The 20,000-nt window shown below is 45.4% G+C and overlaps 3 protein-coding genes across 4 annotated transcripts in view; 1 reads left to right on the top strand and 2 right to left on the bottom strand.

Moving 5' to 3' along the window:
* LOC137172359 (leukocyte cell-derived chemotaxin-2-like) overlaps positions 1-388 on the bottom strand; it is a 1,198-nt gene extending 810 nt beyond the window's left edge. The window contains exons 1-2 of the mRNA XM_067576747.1: positions 256-388; positions 6-117 (exon numbers count right to left, since the gene is read on the bottom strand). Coding sequence (XP_067432848.1) covers positions 6-117; positions 256-295 — 152 coding nt within the window. The 5' untranslated portion in view covers positions 296-388. The remainder of the gene's footprint in view (positions 1-5; positions 118-255) is intronic.
* Positions 389-5,100: 4,712 nt separating this feature from the next.
* bbs1 (Bardet-Biedl syndrome 1) lies at positions 5,101-16,610 on the bottom strand. Its single transcript, XM_067576125.1, has 7 exons — positions 15,963-16,610; positions 12,251-12,636; positions 11,159-11,341; positions 10,559-10,690; positions 7,510-7,616; positions 6,498-6,618; positions 5,101-6,124 (listed from the first exon to the last, which is right to left on the bottom strand). Exons 2-7 carry the CDS (start codon positions 12,623-12,625, stop codon positions 5,294-5,296), a joined length of 1,749 nt encoding a protein of 582 aa, XP_067432226.1. The 5' UTR covers positions 12,626-12,636; positions 15,963-16,610; the 3' UTR covers positions 5,101-5,293.
* LOC137171931 (kinesin-like protein KIF20A) overlaps positions 12,539-20,000 on the top strand; it is a 19,771-nt gene continuing 12,309 nt past the window's right edge. The window contains exon 1 of one of the 2 annotated variants that reach the window (XM_067576127.1): positions 12,539-12,644. The gene's annotated coding sequence lies outside the window, so the exon portion shown is untranslated. Of the gene's footprint in view, positions 12,645-16,817; positions 16,926-20,000 lie in introns of those variants that run through there. The other variant, XM_067576126.1, reaches the window with a different exon arrangement.

The following is a 20,000-nucleotide window of genomic DNA, read 5'->3' as shown; positions in this document are numbered from 1 at the left end:
ATTACCTTGAAGCTCCAAACCTCCCTTCTCCAAAGATATCTGAGCCTCGGATTGCGTTTGTAGGATTACTGCAGCATAGCGGTCCGAACTGATAACCGGCGCTGGATGAAATTACAGCTGGAACACGAAAGAAACAGTTTAAACAGTCAGTGGTGGTGCTGACAGTAATGTTTTAATGTTGTGACTGTTTACCCTCCAACACTGTGAGCGAGTCGTACAGTTTATCAGATCAGAGGTAAAAGCTGCTGTTCTTACCAGCCAACACCGCTGAGATCAGGAAAACCACCGCCTGCATGTTTGCTTCCAGCAGTCGATCTGTGTGTCCAGTGAGCTGATGATCTGTCTCTTTGCACTGCTCTCGTATCAGCGCTCTGCACTTTATAGCCTGTAGCTCTGCTGCTAGCAGCCAAGCGTAAATGCCGTTTTTGCTCAACATTGGACTTTAATGTTGATTTTGGCTTCAATTAATTGGAGCAGTGCTGCAGCTGGAAACAAACAGGAGATTCCAAAGTATCATTAATGTTGTTGATGTGTGCTATATGTTGTAAATATTGCTGTTGCTACTTCACCTGAAGGCACAGGTAGGTAATCACACCAGTTATGTAGCTTACAAATTAAGAACCGAGGAAGTCAGTTTTTCCACCATGTGGGTGTTTTGGTCGGGTCGTGTTAGTGTTTTGTTTCGTACGTGCACCTGGCTGTTGTAGGTGTTTAAAAGCTACGCATAAATAAAGTGTTAAGTGTAAACACATGGCAGACCTCTTTTTGCACCACGAAGCGTTGGAGATGCCTTCAAATTCCCTCCAGTGGCCGTTTGTGTTTGATTATCACTATAATTGATATTTGATTTGGGAGACCTGTGAACAGTGAATTGCACTCAAAGAATAAACAAGCTTCTCTGCAGATTTCCCAGATTCCTCGCCTGAGATATGATATGCTGGGATAATGTTTATGTAACCAGGACTCTTAGGAAAGCACCCACGACTATAAGAACCTGACAACACTACTCTGGGAATTTCACCCAGAGAATAAACAGATACACAAGCTCTTTGATAAAGAAAAGGAGCAGAGATGCGAGTTTCATGTTTCAAAAACAATTTTAGATTAAAAGAGACGAGAGTTGTTTTGGTTAGTAAAAGCTGCAATAAAGGGCAGATTTCATTACTTATCATTACAGTAAGTCATTACTTATCATTACAGTAAGTCATTACTTATCATTGTAGGCATTGTAGGTCTTTTGTTAAACCCACTGGAGACATGACAGCAAGTATCAGCTGACAGAGAGTGTGTATGTCATCTGAATTCTGGATCAATGGTTTAAAGTGAACAGTGTTTTTTATGTAAGCTGAACATTGGATGTAAAACTAGAAAACTAGATGTATGAGATGAATTATAAAACCAGGGAAGGGTCATGTAAATGACCAGATACGGAAATAAAACCGTTCATTCATTCATACATTCATATGGTTATTATTTCTATAACTGACAGTAATGATTTAGGGATGTTGACAATGTTTTGTTTACTTGGTTTCTATGGTAACGCATCTGCATCATGACGGATTAATGTGTATAAGGAAACTGGAAACAGTGTCAGACACTAATGAAGACAAGTCGAAAACTTTTAGTGAATAAAACACGGTGTGCTGCTCCTCAACTCCAGTTCACGTGTGACACTATCGTCCGTCAGTCGACCCAACATGTGACGTTTTATTTCAATCACACAAGATAAAAATCCTGTGAAAGCACATCAATGTTCGATTCCCTGGAGTTACAGCTGCTCTCATGAGCAGGCTTAAACCAGACAATTCAAGTTCTTTGTTTACATTTTATATCATAGTGACATCTTACTTACTAACTTTACGTTTAAATCACCTCACTTGACTTTTAATGGCTTCACATTCAGAGTCAGTAGAGTATATAATAAAACGCTTGTTACATAACATGTTTGTTTTTAACCTTCAGTCTCACAACATGAACCCAGCTGCAGTGTTTGTTCAGCAATTCCAACAACAGTGGACTTTAATCTTTATTTTGTTTTTATTAGCTTCTTTGTATGATCAGATATTGAGGGTTTCTGTCTGTCAGCAGGAATATGACGAGGAGCTCTTCTATTGGTTTTCTTACAGTAGTGATATTATTGAGCACCTGTAATTGTCCCCTGATATGGCTGACTGAATGCAGGCATCCTTCAGGTTTCAGTCCTGGTGGATTTGGTGACACCCATGGTTACTGTGGTAACAGCAGGTGTGGTTTAAGAGCCTGATCAGGATTTAAAACGGAAACATCTTCTGGCAAATTGAGTTTACTCCAACGGAGCTGCTGCAATCACTTGATCACTCGCAGGGGAAAGAAAATCCACACAGATCTTTTCTAGTAGAGTTTAACTTGGCCTGGCTAGCATGTTAGCGGTTAGCATGTTAGCTCACCAGCTACAGCACCTGCCCCACCGATTTCACACAGATGTCATCTCGTCACACAGTGAAATAAAAACACATTTTCCCAGTTTTGACTCTCTTTTCTTTCCCTGTAAAACATTTTCATAAGTTTCATAACTCATCTCACCACAAGTTCCTTCTAACAAAAAAGGTAAAAGAAGTTTAATTTATCCAGTGAAACATTTCTTACAGAAGTTTAAGAGTGACATGGATGTAAACTGCTCTTTCTGTGAATTACATCCTGAAAATTGCTCCCATTTATTTTGGTCTCCTGAATTTACATATGAACTGTTGGAAGTTAATAATTTTATAGTTGACAACATTTTCTTTATTATATTTGGTTGCTATGATTATAATGCATTTTTTATTATTAATCTAATTTTATGTTTTGCCAAATTCCACATTCACAAATGTAAATTTACAAACAAAAAAACTCTATTTTTTGTATTCATGAAGGATTTCTTCCTCACAAAACAAAAAAGCAGTCAAAACAATGACTGTATGCAATACTTTTAAAGTTTAAAGTGAACTTATTGTCATAAAATCACATATTTATTTCTATTTCTATCTGTTATTTATTTTACGTTTGTTTTGTTTTGTTTCTGTTTGACACTGATTTTCCTTTTGTTTTCTTCTGGGACCGTGTGTATGCTGACAGTTTGAATAAATAAATGAATAAATAAATGAAGAGCCCTCATGCACCTGATGATCTGACATCGGTACAGATTTAGCCTCAACTCACTGGCACTGTTGCCATAGAAACTAATCATTCAAGCAGCAGCTGTTTACCTTCTTCTTCTTCTTCTACTGTTGTTTATTAGTAGTTGGTGCATTACTGCCACCTTCTGGACTGGCGTGTGGATCAGAAGCTGTTTACCTGTCCTGTCCTCACCTGTATGTGACCTCTGACCTCCTACCAGAGACCTGCAGCTGCCTGCAGGGTCGCATTTTCATGGTAACACTTAATTTTATTAAGTCTGAAAATGTATTAATAATTTCCACATGACTCCCAAGTACTTTCCTGTAAAGAAAGAAAGTAATTTATATTAATTACAGGAAACAAGAAGACAGTTCAATTAATACACTAATTAAAGAAATCAAATTAATTTCTGTTGTTTGTTCAGCTGGAGATGCAACAATGTGAAGAGAATAACAAATGATAAAGTCATAATTATTAGAAATGTTCTCATCCAGTTTCTTACAATCTAATAATGTCATTTGGATGTATTATCTAATAATTATGAGAAACATCCTGTTTATTTCAACAAGTGGAAGCATTATGAGTTCCTTCAGTGAATCATGACGTCTGTACCAGCATGTTTTATTATTATTCACTGTTTTATTTCTTTTCACACATTTCAAAACAGACAATATTCAGGAAACATTTGTCTTATTAATGTTTTTAATGAGCGTTAATGAGAGCTCTGACACGTCTCTCTGTTTCACCCATGAACTCTAACAACATCACACAGGAAGGGTTCGGGTAAGATCTGAAACGGTTAATAATACATAAAGAAAGGTTATAAATTCAGTCGTAACATTTTATAATATTTGTTCTTGTTCTGTGAAGAATTAAAACATTCATGTAGACTTTGAACTGATACATCAGCAGCTCATTAATCTGAATTTTATGACATTTATTCTAATGCAGCTGTTCATCAGACAGAGCTCTGACTTCCTATAAACAAACAAACAAACAGGAGTAAACAAGCTGTCACGACTGATTAGACTTTACTGAACATGAAGTTGTTATTGATCTCCTAGAGTTACAAAGATGATCAGATTGATCAGTGTGATGAGTGCAGGTGTCATAACAGACAGAAACAGGTTGTGTAATATTCCAGCAGAGTTACTGTGAGCTCGTACACAAATACAGATGTTACTTCACTCACAGATCAGCTGATTGAACCCTGGTTTATCACAGATCTGCTCCGAACCACCAGAGTCTGTGATCCTCCTTCTCCTGGTTTCTTCCACGCCAGAGTCTGACTGACAGCTGTCACATGGCCCAAATAAACCGGATCAATCAGGTTCTAGGTGAAAGCAGCCAAAACCTCTTCAGGCCGGTGTAGATCAGTCTGGTTCAGTCAGACTCTTGTTGGTTCGATTGTAGTGGAACACTTGCAGAAGTCTGTTGTTTTCTTGATATTTGAGCAGATCAGAGCTTCTTCCTGTGTTCACACCCCAAACACATCTGACCAATGAGAAGAGAGCACATTCTCACCTGGCTGTCAGTGACGCATTTTTTTTTGGTTTGCTGGATTTTTCTCTGTGTGAAAAGAAACTGAACTGAGTTTAAACCTGATCCACCGGTTCAGAGCAGAACAAACAGTGTATCAGAGAGCTACTGGTTCTGGAGCCGGTCAGCTCAGACCTGCAGCCGTGTAGTCGGTCAGATGGAGGATGGATCACGTTCCACTTTGACCACTTCTTCTAAAGGGTCTAAGCGGTTCTTTTGGTCCGATTGCTGAGTTCTGATCTGCACAAACGAACTGAACCAAGGAGGAAAACCAAGCAGAGTCAGATTCAGCCAGACCTGGCGCTCAGCTGTCAGACATCCCAGAATCCTCTGTGATTACTGTCCTGACCTCTTGGCCCCATAAAGACATTCATGTTCCACAGAATCTAACAGCTGGTTTCGGAGATATTTTAAGTGATGTCTCACTTTAAGAAATATCAACATGTTTTTTATTACTGAACAAAAGAAGCAACAGTTGTTTAAACACAAGCAGAAACACAAGAGCTTTGTCTAAATAAAACTGCCTAAAACTGACAACGTGAGGTTTTAAATGAGGAACATGTTTGTTGCTCCTGACGTCCAGCTGAAGGGACATTTGTGAGTCTGAACCCCGGCGCTCTCAGTTGAGTGTGACCCCCTCGCTGACAGGCATGTTGATGTGAGCCGTCAACAGCGGTATGCTGCGGCCCTCGTGCAGGACGAACACCTTGATGATGTCAGAGATGCCCTTGTCACTGGTGCACTCCACGAAGGTCTCAACGGGGTAGATAAGTCCGGGCACCAGCAGTGGGATCCTCATGTAGGGGTTCCTCATCCGGTACAGGCTCTCGTCGTACAGGAAGCTGATGGCCAGGTTCATGACGGGCCGACACGCTGCTGTGTTCTGCACGTTCAGGGTGAGTTTGAAGGATGGGCCCAGACCCTGGACCACGGCATTCATTTTGAGTGGCTCGGTGAGGCTGGAGGACATAGGGGTCAGGCTGGACTCCAAGGCCTTCACGTAGGCCTTGGCAGCGGCCAGACGCAGGCGGCTCAGGTCCATCTGGAAAGCGCGGTGCATGGCCACGCCGTAGTCGCGCTCCCGCAGCGTCTGGTCCACATACAGCTTGGTCTTCTTGGGCACGTTGAGGCGGATGCTCTGGGCTGGCGGTGGGCCGGGGGCACCATCCCGGTCCTCGAATGCTGCTGTCCTCTTCAGGATCTTCACCATAAGGCCGCCCCCCTTGGTGGTCATAATGAGGGTCCCATCCTCACGCCCGTACCGGCCAAAGCAGATGCTGCTGACAGCATCTGGTGTCTTGATGGTGCTCAGCAGGTTTTTGTCCCGATACAGATGGACCTCACAGTTAGCCAGACCCACCAGAACCGCCTGGAAGCCCCTCGTGGGCAGGTCCATGGATGCCATGGTGGTGACAGGAGCCGGGAGGACCACCGACCACAGCTTCTTCCCCTGAAACACAGATCAGATACAGCTGTTTGCAGCAGGTTCCTCTGAAACACAACAGACACCTCAGGTTTCTTCTTCTGCTGATTCAGGCTGTGGGTGGAGCTAACTTTGCTCTCAGCTGTGTTACTGACGGGGACTCAGATTAAACTATATGTATCAGGACAAACTGCTGAACCCTCTCCAGCTTTAAACTGGATTTTACAGGAATCATTTCAGACATTTGTCTCTGAGTCTGACTGACAGTAGACGCAGAAAGTATCCACCTGGGACGGACAACATGGCTGACTGCACAAATGTCTACATCTGGGTAAACTTAGTCGTCAGTGTGTTGACATGTGTGAGTCTGCAGCTTGCTCAGCATGACTTCCTGTTTTACCTTCTGGGTGAAGCCCTGCAGGCTCTCGTCGGTGCAGCCCACCACCACGTTCTTCCCGACTCTCACCAGGCCCACTGGGTGAGACGACAGCTCGATGCAGTACTTCGGTTTGTCCGACTCCCTAAAGAGCAGCAACACGTCAGATTCCTCAGACGGATCATATTGTTCCATCTTTTATATCCATCTACAGTATATGGGATCAAATCAGGGTCAAATGGATCAATACATTTCTTAGAGACACAATGTTTTGGTTATGGACCATCATCAACTGTTTTCCCTCATGACTGCACTGTCCTTTGCACCAGATGTGCATCAGGTAAACATTCTTTTAAGATGATGATCAGAAGTTACACAGAGACTCCTGAAGAGCAGAAATGCTGCCAGAAGTTAAAATTCATACTGACTATCCACCGGCACTATGGAGCAAAGTCTTTATGATTTGCTTTGAATCAGAGTTTTTGTGTAACCTCACTGTCGATATCACCGGTGACTTTATTACACATCCTCAAGTCTCCTCTGCACATTTAAAAACATGAATTTCACCTGCAGAGTTTTTTTCAGTTTTTCAAATGATAACATACAACAACAGCAACACAGAAGCATTATTTCTGAACATCATTTCACAAAACACTGAATCTGATGGAGCCAAATGTGATTCCATACATATCCTTGTTATGATCTTTTAGTGCAGTGATGCCTCCTTCTGTCTCTCTGTAGGATACTGGCGCTCATTTAGAAATCATTTTTATACAAAAGAAACCAAATTATCTTCCATAACAGCTGACTTTTGTTCTAGTTGTCTCAAATGAAAGTTCATGATCTTCCAAAGGATGAACCCCCTTCAGGACAAACATCAGTGTAATATCAGTCTGTGTTTAACCCACAGGATCAGGAAACAGACCAGAACTCATCACAGACATGATGCTGTTTTTCCTGTAAGGATTGCTGAAAGGCATTCTGGGAAATGTAGGCCTGACGGTGAGGACAGGTGTCAGTCAGGTGTGTGTCTCACCTGCGCAGGATGTAGATGTTGCCATTGCGACATGCCACTGTGATGCGAAACTCCACATCGAACTGACCCGTCACGTCCATCATGGTGGGGGCGTCAGGCAGCGACATCTTCAACAGGCACAGACATGTTAGGACACCCAACTTACTGAGGCTTTCAGCCACATCTCATGGCCCTCCTCAGTGAATGTGGTTTGCTCATTTGTCATAGCGGGGTGTATGGGGCCCTGGATAGAAGTAGTACCTTTGTTGACCGGCAGCCGCACCCCACTTGGTAGGGTGGACAGGCATCACTGGTTCTCATCCATCCCCTAAATCTCTCATGTGTTGGCTCCGAGGGCCACATCCTGGTACACCGCTTCAGCTGGTGGACTAAACCACGTGAGGGGGCTGGTGTTTACACCACACCACCTGCACCACCTGAGCGGTATCAGACAGCCAATAGCTAGGGTGGAGGAGGTCCACTGGCTGGATGGGGTAGGCCATGCAGGATGGCTCCACTGCCTTGTGGATATCTTTGAGAGAAGGAAAGGCTAAGGGTGTAAACCTAGACAGAAAATCCGGAGTGGAGCCCCTAAGGCGACGGGAAGCCATCGCTGACTTCCTGTTGGCCGCTCCTGCAGCTGAGCTGATGCCAAATGTTTCGCCCTGCTTTCCTTCATAATGTCATAGAGATGGTTTAGTTTCTTATAATGTGACGTAAACATGCAGCCTCGACCATATGATGAATATTAACTGTTATAACATGAGAGAAAAGTTCATACTCAGGTTGCTTGACAACAACTAAACCGTTTCCATGACAACTGAGCAACACAATCTGCTGAGGGAAGCCATGAGATGTGGCTGAAAGCCCCGGAAACAAGAGGTGGACCTTACATTGTTTCCTGAAGAGTCAGAACATGTTTTTAGTTGTTTATGTCCGAAATGATTTTACATGTAACTTCATTACGTTAATATTTGTATTAACACATTAGAGCTTTGGTCAGTTCATCTATTGATTGACTGATAGAAAATTAATTGATAACAATTCTGATAATTAATTAATCATTTGTCATTTTTTTAAAGCAAAATGGACAAAATTTTGTTTCTCTGAGATCCATGACAGAGTACCGGTACGATACAGAGCAGCACCTGCTGTACCGGTACGATACAGAGCAGCACTGTACCGGTACGATACAGAGCAGCACTGTACCGGTACGATACAGAGCAGCACCTGCTGTACCGGTACGATACAGAGCAGCACTGTACAGGTACGATACAGAGCAGCACCTGCTGTACAGGTACGATACAGAGCAGCACCTGCTGTACCGGTACGATACAGAGCAGCACTGTACCGGTACGATACAGAGCAGCACTGTACCGGTACGATACAGAGCAGCACTGCACCGGTACGATACAGAGCAACACTGTACAGGTACGATACAGAGCAGCACTGTACAGGTACGATACAGAGCAGCACTGTACAGGTACGATACAGAGCAGCACTGTACAGGTACGATACAGAGCAGCACCTGCTGTACCGGTACGATACAGAGCAGCACTGTACTGGTACAATACAGAGCAGCACCTACTGTACAGGTACGATACAGAGCAGCACCTGCTGTACCGGTACGATACAGAGCAGCACTGTACCGGTACGATACAGAGCAGCACTGTACAGGTACGATACAGAGCAGCACTGTACAGGTACGATACAGAGCAGCACTGTACAGGTACGATACAGAGCAGCACTGTACCGGTACGATACAGAGCAGCACTGTACTGGTACAATACAGAGCAGCACCTGCTGTACAGGTACGATACAGAGCAGCACCTGCTGTACCGGTACGATACAGAGCAGCACTGTACCGGTACGATACAGAGCAGCACTGCATCGGTACGATACAGAGCAGCACTGCACCGGTACGATACAGAGCAACACTGTACCGGTACAATACAGAGCAGCACCTGCTGTACCGGTACGATACAGAGCAGCACGTGCTGTACCGGTACGATACAGAGCAGCACGTGCTGTACCGGTACGATACAGAGCAGCACTGTACCGGTACGATACAGAGCAGCACTGTACCGGTACGATACAGAGCAGCACTGTACCGGTACGATACAGAGCAACACTGTACCGGTACGATACAGAGCAGCACTGTACCGGTACAATACAGAGCAGCACCTGCTGTACCGGTACGATACAGAGCAGCACGTGCTGTACCGGTACAATACAGAGCAGCACTGTACCGGTACGATACAGAGCAGCACCTGCTGTACCGGTACGATACAGAGCAGCACTGTACCGGTACGATACAGAGCAGCACCTGCTGTACCGGTACAATACAGAGCAGCACTGTACCGGTACGATACAGAGCAGCACTGTACCGGTACGATACAGAGCAACACTGTACCGGTACGATACAGAGCAGCACTGTACCGGTACAATACAGAGCAGCACCTGCTGTACCGGTACGATACAGAGCAGCACCTGCTGTACCGGTACGATACAGAGCAACACCTGCTGTACAGGTACAATACAGAGCAGCACCTGCTGTACAGGTACAATACAGAGCAGCACCTGCTGTACCGGTACGATACAGAGCAGCACTGTACCGGTACGATACAGAGCAGCACCTGCTGTACAGGTACGATACAGAGCAGCACCTGCTGTACCGGTACAATACAGAGCAGCACCTGCTGTACCGGTACAATACAGAGCAGCACCTGCTGTACCGGTACAATACAGAGCAGCACCTGCTGTACCGGTACAATACAGAGCAGCACCTGCTGTACAGGTACAATACAGAGCAGCACCTGCTGTACAGGTACAATACAGAGCAGCACTGTACCGGTACGATACAGAGCAGCACTGTACCGGTACGATACAGAGCAGCACCTGCTGTACCGGTACGATACAGAGCAGCACTGTACCGGTACGATACAGAGCAGCACTGTACCGGTACGATACAGAGCAGCACCTGCTGTACCGGTACGATACAGAGCAGCACTGTACCGGTACAATACAGAGCAGCACCTGCTGTACCGGTACGATACAGAGCAGCACCTACCTTGGAGAGGATGATGAAAGCTTCAGGGTCGAGGATGTAAACGTCGTTGCTCTCTGTGCCGATCACAAGACAGCTGACGCCGTCCTCGTCCGCCGTGCTCTTCTTCAGAGTCCCGATGCAGGTGATGACTGTCTGAAACACAGAGCTGCAGGTGAGGAAGCTCTCACTTTATGTTTCCATGGAAACCATCATCCAGAGTCTGATGCTGTCTGATCAACACTGAGAGTCGGCTGGACTGATTCTGAATGTTATCAGTCTCTTCAGCTGCGTACCTGCCGTCTGATTGGCTGCTGTTTGTGTGTGTGAGGCGTACCTGCCGTCTGATTGGCTGCTGTTTGTGTGTGTGAGGCGTACCTGCCGTCTGATTGGCTGCTGTTTGTGTGTGTGAGGCGTACCTGCCGTCTGATTGGCTGCTGTTTGTGTGTGTGAGGCGTACCTGCCTTCTGATTGGCTGCTGTTTGTGTGTGTGAGGCGTACCTGCCGTCTGATTGGCTGCTGTTTGTGTGTGTGAGGCGTACCTGCCGTCTGATTGGCTGCTGTTTGTGTGTGTGAGGCGTACCTGCCGTCTGATTGGCTGCTGTTTGTGTGTGTGAGGCGTACCTGCCGTCTGATTGGCTGCTGTTTGTGCAGCTGGACGAACTCGTCCGTGTCATTGACGTCCAGAGCGAGGAACCGGAGTGAGCGGACGGACAGCGGGACTTCAGCCTTCTTCCTGATGCTCTCCAGCATTTCCTTCAGGGTCACTGGGTCGATATGCCCCTCCCTCACCTGTTGCCACACGTCCTAACCAATCACAGCGCAGCACACGTCACCGGTATAGTAAGCTTATTAAAGGGTTATTCCTCCCATTTACATATAAACATCACATTTATCAGACATGCTGATATCCGACTGATCACATGACTAATCACATAAAGGAATAGTCAATCAGAGATATGGATTGATCCTACATCTGACATATTGTAGATTTTTTGAAAATAATTAAGTATATAAAATTAATTAGTTTATCTGTCACAAATATATTCTGTAAATAATGTCAGTGAAATGCTTTCTGTTCTGCTCGGCTACACAGGATAATAATAATATATACAACGAACCAATGAATATGTACAAATAATATATCAATATATAAATATGGATGAAATAACAGGAAAATGTCTGAAATGTAAACTGTTGGGAGCTGCGTCAGATATCAATTCTTGCTGTTTGCTTTCTAAATAAAAAATAACAATAAAATAATAAAACAATAAATTTGTTCCACACTTTCATCATAGAGAAAGTCAAAGTGCTGCTGTATCAATAACATAGAACACAACATAAACAATAACAACAACAACAACAATAAGAGTTTAGATGAAAAAGACTTCCTGGTTTTTAAAAAGAGACTTGGAACAAAAAACAGTAAAAAGACTGTTTTTAATGCTCATGCTTCAGTAAAGTATTATTGATCCTGATCAATGATGTTGAGTCTGATCATAAAGGATCAACTCTGAACCAGCTGAGCTCATCTGCAGCTGGACATTTACACTCAGAACATGTTGGATCAATAGTTTTTGTTCTCAGGTTTGTGAGTCAACATGAAGATTTGTACTTTGAGCCGTCATGTTTACAGCGATAAATATGGAACCAGATTTTCTCTAAACTCGGATGTCGTTTGAAAACACGGAGTCACACACACACACACACACTCACCTGCTCCAGCGTGTTGACCTCTGACCCTGGCAGGGTGAACTTGAAGTATGGCCGCAGGTTCTTGTAGACGTAGACGCAGGGTCCAGACGCCACAGCGACGGCCGGGATACGCGGCTCGTGCAGGTCCATGAAGAAGGCGACGAGGCCGGCGGGCAGGTCGAGCAGCGTGCTCTCACTCAGCAGCGCCGTGCCACGGTAAACCTTCAGCTTCATGCCCGCCAGGCCGCCCAGGTCTCCCACCACAAGCCGGCTCTCGCCGTCCCCACTCAGGTCAGCCAGCGCCACGCAGGATGAGAAGGTGTTCAGGCACGCCACCGGGTCGTAGTGAGCGTCCAGCCACTTCCCTCCATCTGCACACACCTCCGACATGGACATGATGTCACTACCTGTACAGGTGAGTCAACATCACGTTACCATGAGCTGGAACCATTCAGCCAACCCTGTCTGTTCTGTACACACAACGTGTCTGTTCTGTCTGTTCTGTACACACAACGTGTCTGTTCTGTCTGTTCTGTACACACAACGTGTCTGTTCTGTCTGTTCTGTACACACAAGACGTCTGTTCTGTCTGTTCTGTACACACAACGTGTCTGTTCTGTCTGTTCTGTACACACAAGACGTCTGTTCTGTCTGTTCTGTACACACAAGTCGTCTGTTATGTACACACAACGTGTCTGTTCTGTCTGTTCTGTACACACAAGTCGTCTGTTATGTACACACAACGTGTCTGTTCTGTCTGTTCTGTACACACAAGACGTCTGTTCTGTCTGTTCTGTACACACAAGACATCTGTTCTGTCTGTTCTGTACACACAACATGTCTGTTCTGTCTGTTCTGTACACACAACGTGTCTGTTCTGTACACACAAGACGTCTGTTCTGTCTGTTCTGTACACACAAGACGTCTGTTCTGTACACACAAGACATCTGTTCTGTCTGTTCTGTACACACAACGTGTCTGTTCTGTACACACAATGTGTCTGTTCTGTCTGTTCTGTACACACAAGACGTCTGTTCTGTCTGTTCTGTACACACAAGACGTCTGTTCTGTCTGTTCTGTACACACAAGACGTCTGTTCTGTCTGTTCTGTACACACAATACGTCTGTTCTGTACACACAAGACGTCTGTTCTGTCTGTTCTGTACACACAACATGTCTGTTCTGTCTGTTCTGTACACACAACATGTCTGTTCTGACTGTTCTGTACACACAAGACGTCTGTTCTGTACACACAACATGTCTGTTCTGTCTGTTCTGTACACACAACATGTCTGTTATGTCTGTTCTGTACACACAAGACGTCTGTTCTGTACACACAACATGTCTGTTCTGTCTGTTCTGTACACACAACATGTCTGTTCTGACTGTTCTGTACACACAAGACGTCTGTTCTGTACACACAACATGTCTGTTCTGTCTGTTCTGTACACACAACATGTCTGTTATGTCTGTTCTGTACACACAAGACGTCTGTTCTGACTGTTCTGTACACACAACGGGTCTGTTCTGTCTGTTCTGTACACACAAGACGTCTGTTCTGTACACACAACATGTCTGTTCTGTACACACAACATGTCTGTTCTGTCTGTTCTGTACACACGTGTCTGTTCTGTCTGTTCTGTACACACAACACGTCTGTTCCGTCTGTTCTGTACACACAAGACGTCTGTTCTGTCTGTTCTGTACACACAACGTGTATGTTCTGTACACACAACACGTCTGTTCTGACAGTTCTGTACACACAACGTGTCTGTTCTGTCTGTTCTGTACACACAAGACGTCTGTTCTGACTGTTCTGTACACACAAGACGTCTGTTCTGTCTGTTCTGTACACACAACGTGTCTGTTCTGTCTGTTCTGTACACACAACGTGTATGTTCTGTCTGTTCTGTACACACAACATGTATGTTCTGTACACACAACACGTCTGTTCTGTCTGTTCTGTACACACAACGTGTATGTTCTGTACACACAACACGTCTGTTCTGACAGTTCTGTACACACAACGTGTCTGTTCTGTCTGTTCTGTACACACAAGACGTCTGTTCTGTCTGTTCTGTACACACAACGTGTCTGTTCTGACAGTTCTGTACACACAACGTGTATGTTCTGACAGTTCTGTACACACAACGTGTATGTTCTGACAGTTCTGTACACACAACGTGTCTGTTCTGACAGTTCTGTACACACAACACGTCTGTTCTGACAGTTCTGTACACACAACATGTCTGTTCTGTCTGTTCTGTACACACAACACGTCTGTTCTGACAGTTCTGTACACACAACATGTCTGTTCTGTCTGTTCTGTACACACAACACGTCTGTTCTGACAGTTCTGTACACACAACATGTCTGTTCTGTCTGTTCTGTACACACAACACGTCTGTTCTGACAGTTCTGTACACACAACATGTCTGTTCTGACAGTTCTGTACACACAACGTGTATGTTCTGACAGTTCTGTACACACAACATGTCTGTTCTGACAGTTCTGTACACACAACACGTCTGTTCTGACAGTTCTGTACACACAACATGTCTGTTCTGTCTGTTCTGTACACACAACACGTCTGTTCTGACAGTTCTGTACACACAACATGTCTGTTCTGTCTGTTCTGTACACACAACATGTTTGTTCTGTACACACAACACGTCTATTCTGACTGTTCTGTACACTCAACATGTCTGTTCTGACTGTTCTGTACACACAACATGTCTGTTCTGTCTGTTCTGTACACACAACACGTCTGTTCTGACAGTTCTGTACACACAACATGTCTGTTCTGTCTGTTCTGTACACACAACATGTTTGTTCTGTACACACAACACGTCTGTTCTGACTGTTCTGTACACTCAACATGTCTGTTCTGACTGTTCTGTACACACAACATGTCTGTTCTTTACACACAACGTGTCTGTTCTGTACACACAAGATGTCTGTTCTGTCTGTTCTGTACACTCAACGTGTCTGTTCTGTACACTCAACGTGTCTGTTCTGTCTGTTCTGTACACACAACGTGTCTGTTCTGTACACACAACGTGTCTGTTCTGTACACACATGTCGGTTCTGTCTGTTCTGTACACACAACGTGTCTGTTCTGTACACACATGTCGGTTCTGTCTGTTCTGTACACGTCTGTTCTGTACATATCATGTCTTCACATGTCAGAAAATTCAACCAGCAATTATTTGATTGTCATGGAGTCCAGTCAGAGCTGCTGAATAATTGTTCTGCCAACTATTTTATTGATATATTGATTTGGTCATTTGGTCCATAAAGTGTCAGAAAATGGTGAAAAATGTGGATCAGCGTTTCACAAGATGACGTCCTCAAATGTCTTGTTTTGTCCACAAAGATATTCAGTTTACTGTCTTAGAGACTAAAGAAACCAGAAAATATTCATATTTAACAAACTGGAATTAGGGAATTTGGACTTTATTATTCAAAACATTAATCAATTATCAAAATGAATCAATTAATCATCAAAAATGATTACTTGAATAGTTGGCAACTAATCAGAGCTTATTAACTTATTAATATAATATTTCAGATCTTTATGTGTTTCTGGTGCTGGACCTTTAGAGAGAAATTAAATTATCTTTAACTATTTGCCTCCTGTAATTATAACGATATTGATCAGGTTATATATGTATATAGTTCAGTTAAATGTTTGATCATTGATCCGTGCTGCTATCAGCAACTGATCACTCACCGTTGCCAAGGAAACCGTGTCGAGCGTCTCCTCGCGGCGTCTCTCCTGCTTTGTATCTGATGTGTTTTCAGTCCAACCGTCATAAAGGTTGAGTTAACGTTAGAGTTAAAGCAGCAGTTGGAGTCGGTGGTCGGTAGTTCGTAACGTTAGTGGTAGTTAGAGTCGCATCTGACCAGATGAAGCGTTAAAGTCGCAGCCAGCTGCTCCTTCTGAGGCACTAATCTGAAAATCCGCCGCAAATCCTGCTCCTTGTTGTCGTCACCGCAAAATCTGAGTCGCGCATGCGCGAACGGGTCCGCCATCTTGGACAGCTAGGTATGGCAACACCACTTGGACAAATCCACGAGTGTCACCCACAGATTTTACACGCATTTTTCACATCATGTGGATTAATTTAATTTTCAAATTATTTGGGAGAATGCGTAACTGATGACGTCTCGGTGAAAAAGGTGACGGTTTATTTTTATTCTTCGTTTGGCATAAAAAACAAGTTTCCCCAACGGTGATTCCCCTTAAAACCTTTAAAGAGTGGAAAAACATCTGAGGGAAGTTCTCTAACACGAACTGGTGAGACGCTGAGATTCTTCATCGGCCACATCAGCATGGAGCACAGTTGCCATGGAGATGGTTCAGCTGTCATCACGTGACCTATTTTGTTTGTTTTTCCACATACTGAGATAAAAAATGTATTTATTTTATTTTCGGTGAACAACAACAACAACAACAACAATAATAATAACAATAATAATAATGACAACAATAATAATAAAAATATTTTTTACATCATAAATCACGTTTTTAACAAGTAGTCTCGCGAGACCACTTGAATCCGAGCGCGAGACCGATTTCTGCGTGACGTAATCCCGTGCAAGCCCTGTGATTGGTCCTCGGGTCCCAGTTTAAAGTAACGTTAGCCCGCGGAGCGGAGACAAGCAGCTAACGGACACCGGCACACGGTTAGTGGTGAGTAAAACATCCAGAGTGACTTAAACTGAGAGAAAATGTCGCTTAGAGTCGGACAGCTGTGATTAACTTTGAAAGGTTCCTTAAACGGCGTCAAACCGGAACAAACGCCGTGTACTTTACGGTGTTTTTGTTTACGTGAACTTACATGTCTGATGGGTGACCTACGAAGCAACTAAGTCTGGCTCTGGTTATCTGGCTTCACTAAACCTGACTTTGTCCGTCCAGAACCAGAACTATGAAGCTGTTATCAACCAGCTCTGGTTTAACAGCGACGAGCGCGTTCATGTGAAAGAGTCGGGTTGTTGATTACGAGTGACGTCATCAGAACCATGAATGAAGTTCTTCATATGAGATGAAACAGTGAAACCAAGAACCTGCAGATTCAACCAAGTGAAATGTAAACGAGCCTGTAATCATACAACAAACACTAGAAATCATAAATAAATAAAATACATGTAGGAATTATTCTATATGACTGAAGTATAGAGGGAGTATTTTCACTGTTTACAAACCATCTGAATATGTCACATAACAAACTTAAAGTAACGTCAGACTGTTTCTGCTGCTGAAGCAAAGAGTGTAAAAGTATTTAATGACTGATGATTTATAATCATGGAGCCAATTAACAGTGAGGATTATTGTTCTCTGGTGTTTATTTGCAGTTTTCATCACACAGTTGTCTGATGTTATTCTGACTGCAGCGATGAATCAGAGAGTAAAATCATCCTCACTGTCAGCTTCACTCCGGGAGAAAATCAACTAAACTATTAAAATATATGTTTAGTGTCGTTAACGATCTCCGTTTGTTAGAAACTCTGATATAAAACCAGACACACGGAACAATAAAATGTTTCTACTGACTATTACTACTATAAAAATATATATTGATCTTTTTTACTTTTATTGTGAACTGAGGACTTTTGTCCATGTCGGGATCCCGTAGGATTGATGACTCTATTTTCCAGTGATGTGATTGGTCAGCTGTCGGGGTGTTGACAGGTTGTGTCAAACCACCACAAAGACTGTTAAGATTTAAGGAGCTTCGTGCCAGCTGCTGTTACAGTCGGCAAACACATCCGGGTGAACCCAAACCAGAAGACCGCAATGCCGCTGTCACGTCCGGCGTCGGGGATGCTAAAGCAGCCTACCAGAGGGAGACTGAGGACCAGCGACCCATGGTGGTTGTGGCAGGACATCCAGCACATCACCAACTGCATGACTGTGGCCGGTGACGCCTCGCCGGCAGATACGACACCTTCACCAGCCTAACCCTAACCCTAACCCCCACGTCTCCTCCACCTTTACTAACGGCCCCCAGACTAGTAGACTAGGCCCCCACGTCTCCTCCACCTTTACTAACGGCCCCCAGACTAGTAGACTAGGCCCCCACGTCTCCTCCACCTTTACTAACGGCCCCCAGACTAGTAGACTAGGCCCCCACGTCTCCTCCACCTTTACACAGCGGCCCCCAGACTAGTAGACTAGACCCCCACGTCTCCTCCACCTTTACACAGCGGCCCCCAGACTAGTAGACTAGGCCCCCACGTCTCCTCCACCTTTACTAACGGCCCCCAGACTAGTAGACTAGACCCCCACGTCTCCTCCACCTTTACACAGCGGCCCCCAGACTAGTAGACTAGACCCCCACGTCTCCTCCACCTTTACACAGCGGCCCCCAGACTAGTAGACTAGACCCCCACGTCTCCTCCACCTTTACACAGCGGCCCCCAGACTAGTAGACTAGACCCCCACGTCTCCTCCACCTTTACTAACGGCCCCCAGACTAGTAGACTAGGCCCCCACGTCTCCTCCACCTTTACTAACGGCCCCCAGACTAGTAGACTAGACCCCCACGTCTCCTCCACCTTTATTAACGGCCCCCAGACTAGTAGACTAGGCCCCCACGTCTCCTCCACCTTTACACAGCGGCCCCCAGACTAGTAGACTAGGCCCCCACGTCTCCTCCACCTTTACTAACGGCCCCCAGACTAGTAGACTAGACCCCCACGTCTCCTCCACCTTTATTAACGGCCCCCAGACTAGTAGACTAGGCCCCCACGTCTCCTCCACCTTTACACAGCGGCCCCCAGACTAGTAGACTAGGCCCCCACGTCTCCTCCACCTTTACACAGCGGCCCCCAGACTAGTAGACTAGACCCCCACGTCTCCTCCACCTTTACTAACGGCCCCCAGACTAGTAGACTAGACCCCCACGTCTCCTCCACCTTTATTAACGGCCCCCAGACTAGTAGACTAGGCCCCCACGTCTCCTCCACCTTTACACAGCGGCCCCCAGACTAGTAGGCTAGACCCCCACGTCTCCTCCACCTTTACTAACGGCCCCCAGACTAGTAGACTAGGCCCCCACGTCTCCTCCACCTTTACTAACGGCCCCCAGACTAGTAGACTAGGCCCCCACGTCTCCTCCACCTTTACTAACGGCCCCCAGACTAGTAGACTAGGCCCCCACGTCTCCTCCACCTTTACACAGCGGCCCCCAGACTAGTAGACTAGACCCCCACGTCTCCTCCACCTTTACACAGCGGCCCCCAGACTAGTAGACTAGGCCCCCACGTCTCCTCCACCTTTACTAACGGCCCCCAGACTAGTAGACTAGACCCCCACGTCTCCTCCACCTTTATTAACGGCCCCCAGACTAGTAGACTAGACCCCCACGTCTCCTCCACCTTTACACAGCGGCCCCCAGACTAGTAGTCTAGGCCCCCACGTCTCCTCCACCTTTACACAGTGGCCCCCAGACTAGTAGTCTAGGCCCCCACATCTCCTCCACCTTTACACAGCGGCCCCCAGACTAGTAGACTAGGCCCCCATGTCTCCTCCACCTTTACACAGCGGCCCCCAGACTAGTAGACTAGACCCCCACGTCTCCTCCACCTTTACACAGCGGCCCCCAGACTAGTAGTCTAGGCCCCCACGTCTCCTCCACCTTTACACAGCGGCCCCCAGACTAGTAGACTAGACCCCCACGTCTCCTCCACCTTTACTAACGGCCCCCAGACTAGTAGACTAGACCCCCACGTCTCCTCCACCTTTATTAACGGCCCCCAGACT

Source organism: Thunnus thynnus, chromosome 20, assembly GCF_963924715.1.
Source record: "Thunnus thynnus chromosome 20, fThuThy2.1, whole genome shotgun sequence".
NCBI classification, from domain to species: Eukaryota; Metazoa; Chordata; class Actinopteri; order Scombriformes; family Scombridae; genus Thunnus; species Thunnus thynnus.
Note: the sequence above shows the minus strand (reverse complement) of the source record. Positions and strands in the feature narration are given on the sequence as shown.

Bases quoted from the DNA above. Each gene is read 5' to 3' on its own strand.
- bbs1 (XM_067576125.1), bottom strand. From the start codon at position 12,625: ATGTCCATGTCGGAGGTGTGTGCAGATGGAGGGAAGTGGCTGGACGCT. The intron at 6,619-7,509 runs GTGAGACACACA...GCTGCTCTTTAG, and splicing joins AACATCTACATCCTGCGCAG to GGAGTCGGACAAACCGAAGT. The intron at 6,125-6,497 runs GTAAAACAGGAA...TCTGTGTTTCAG, and splicing joins TGCAGGGCTTCACCCAGAAG to GGGAAGAAGCTGTGGTCGGT.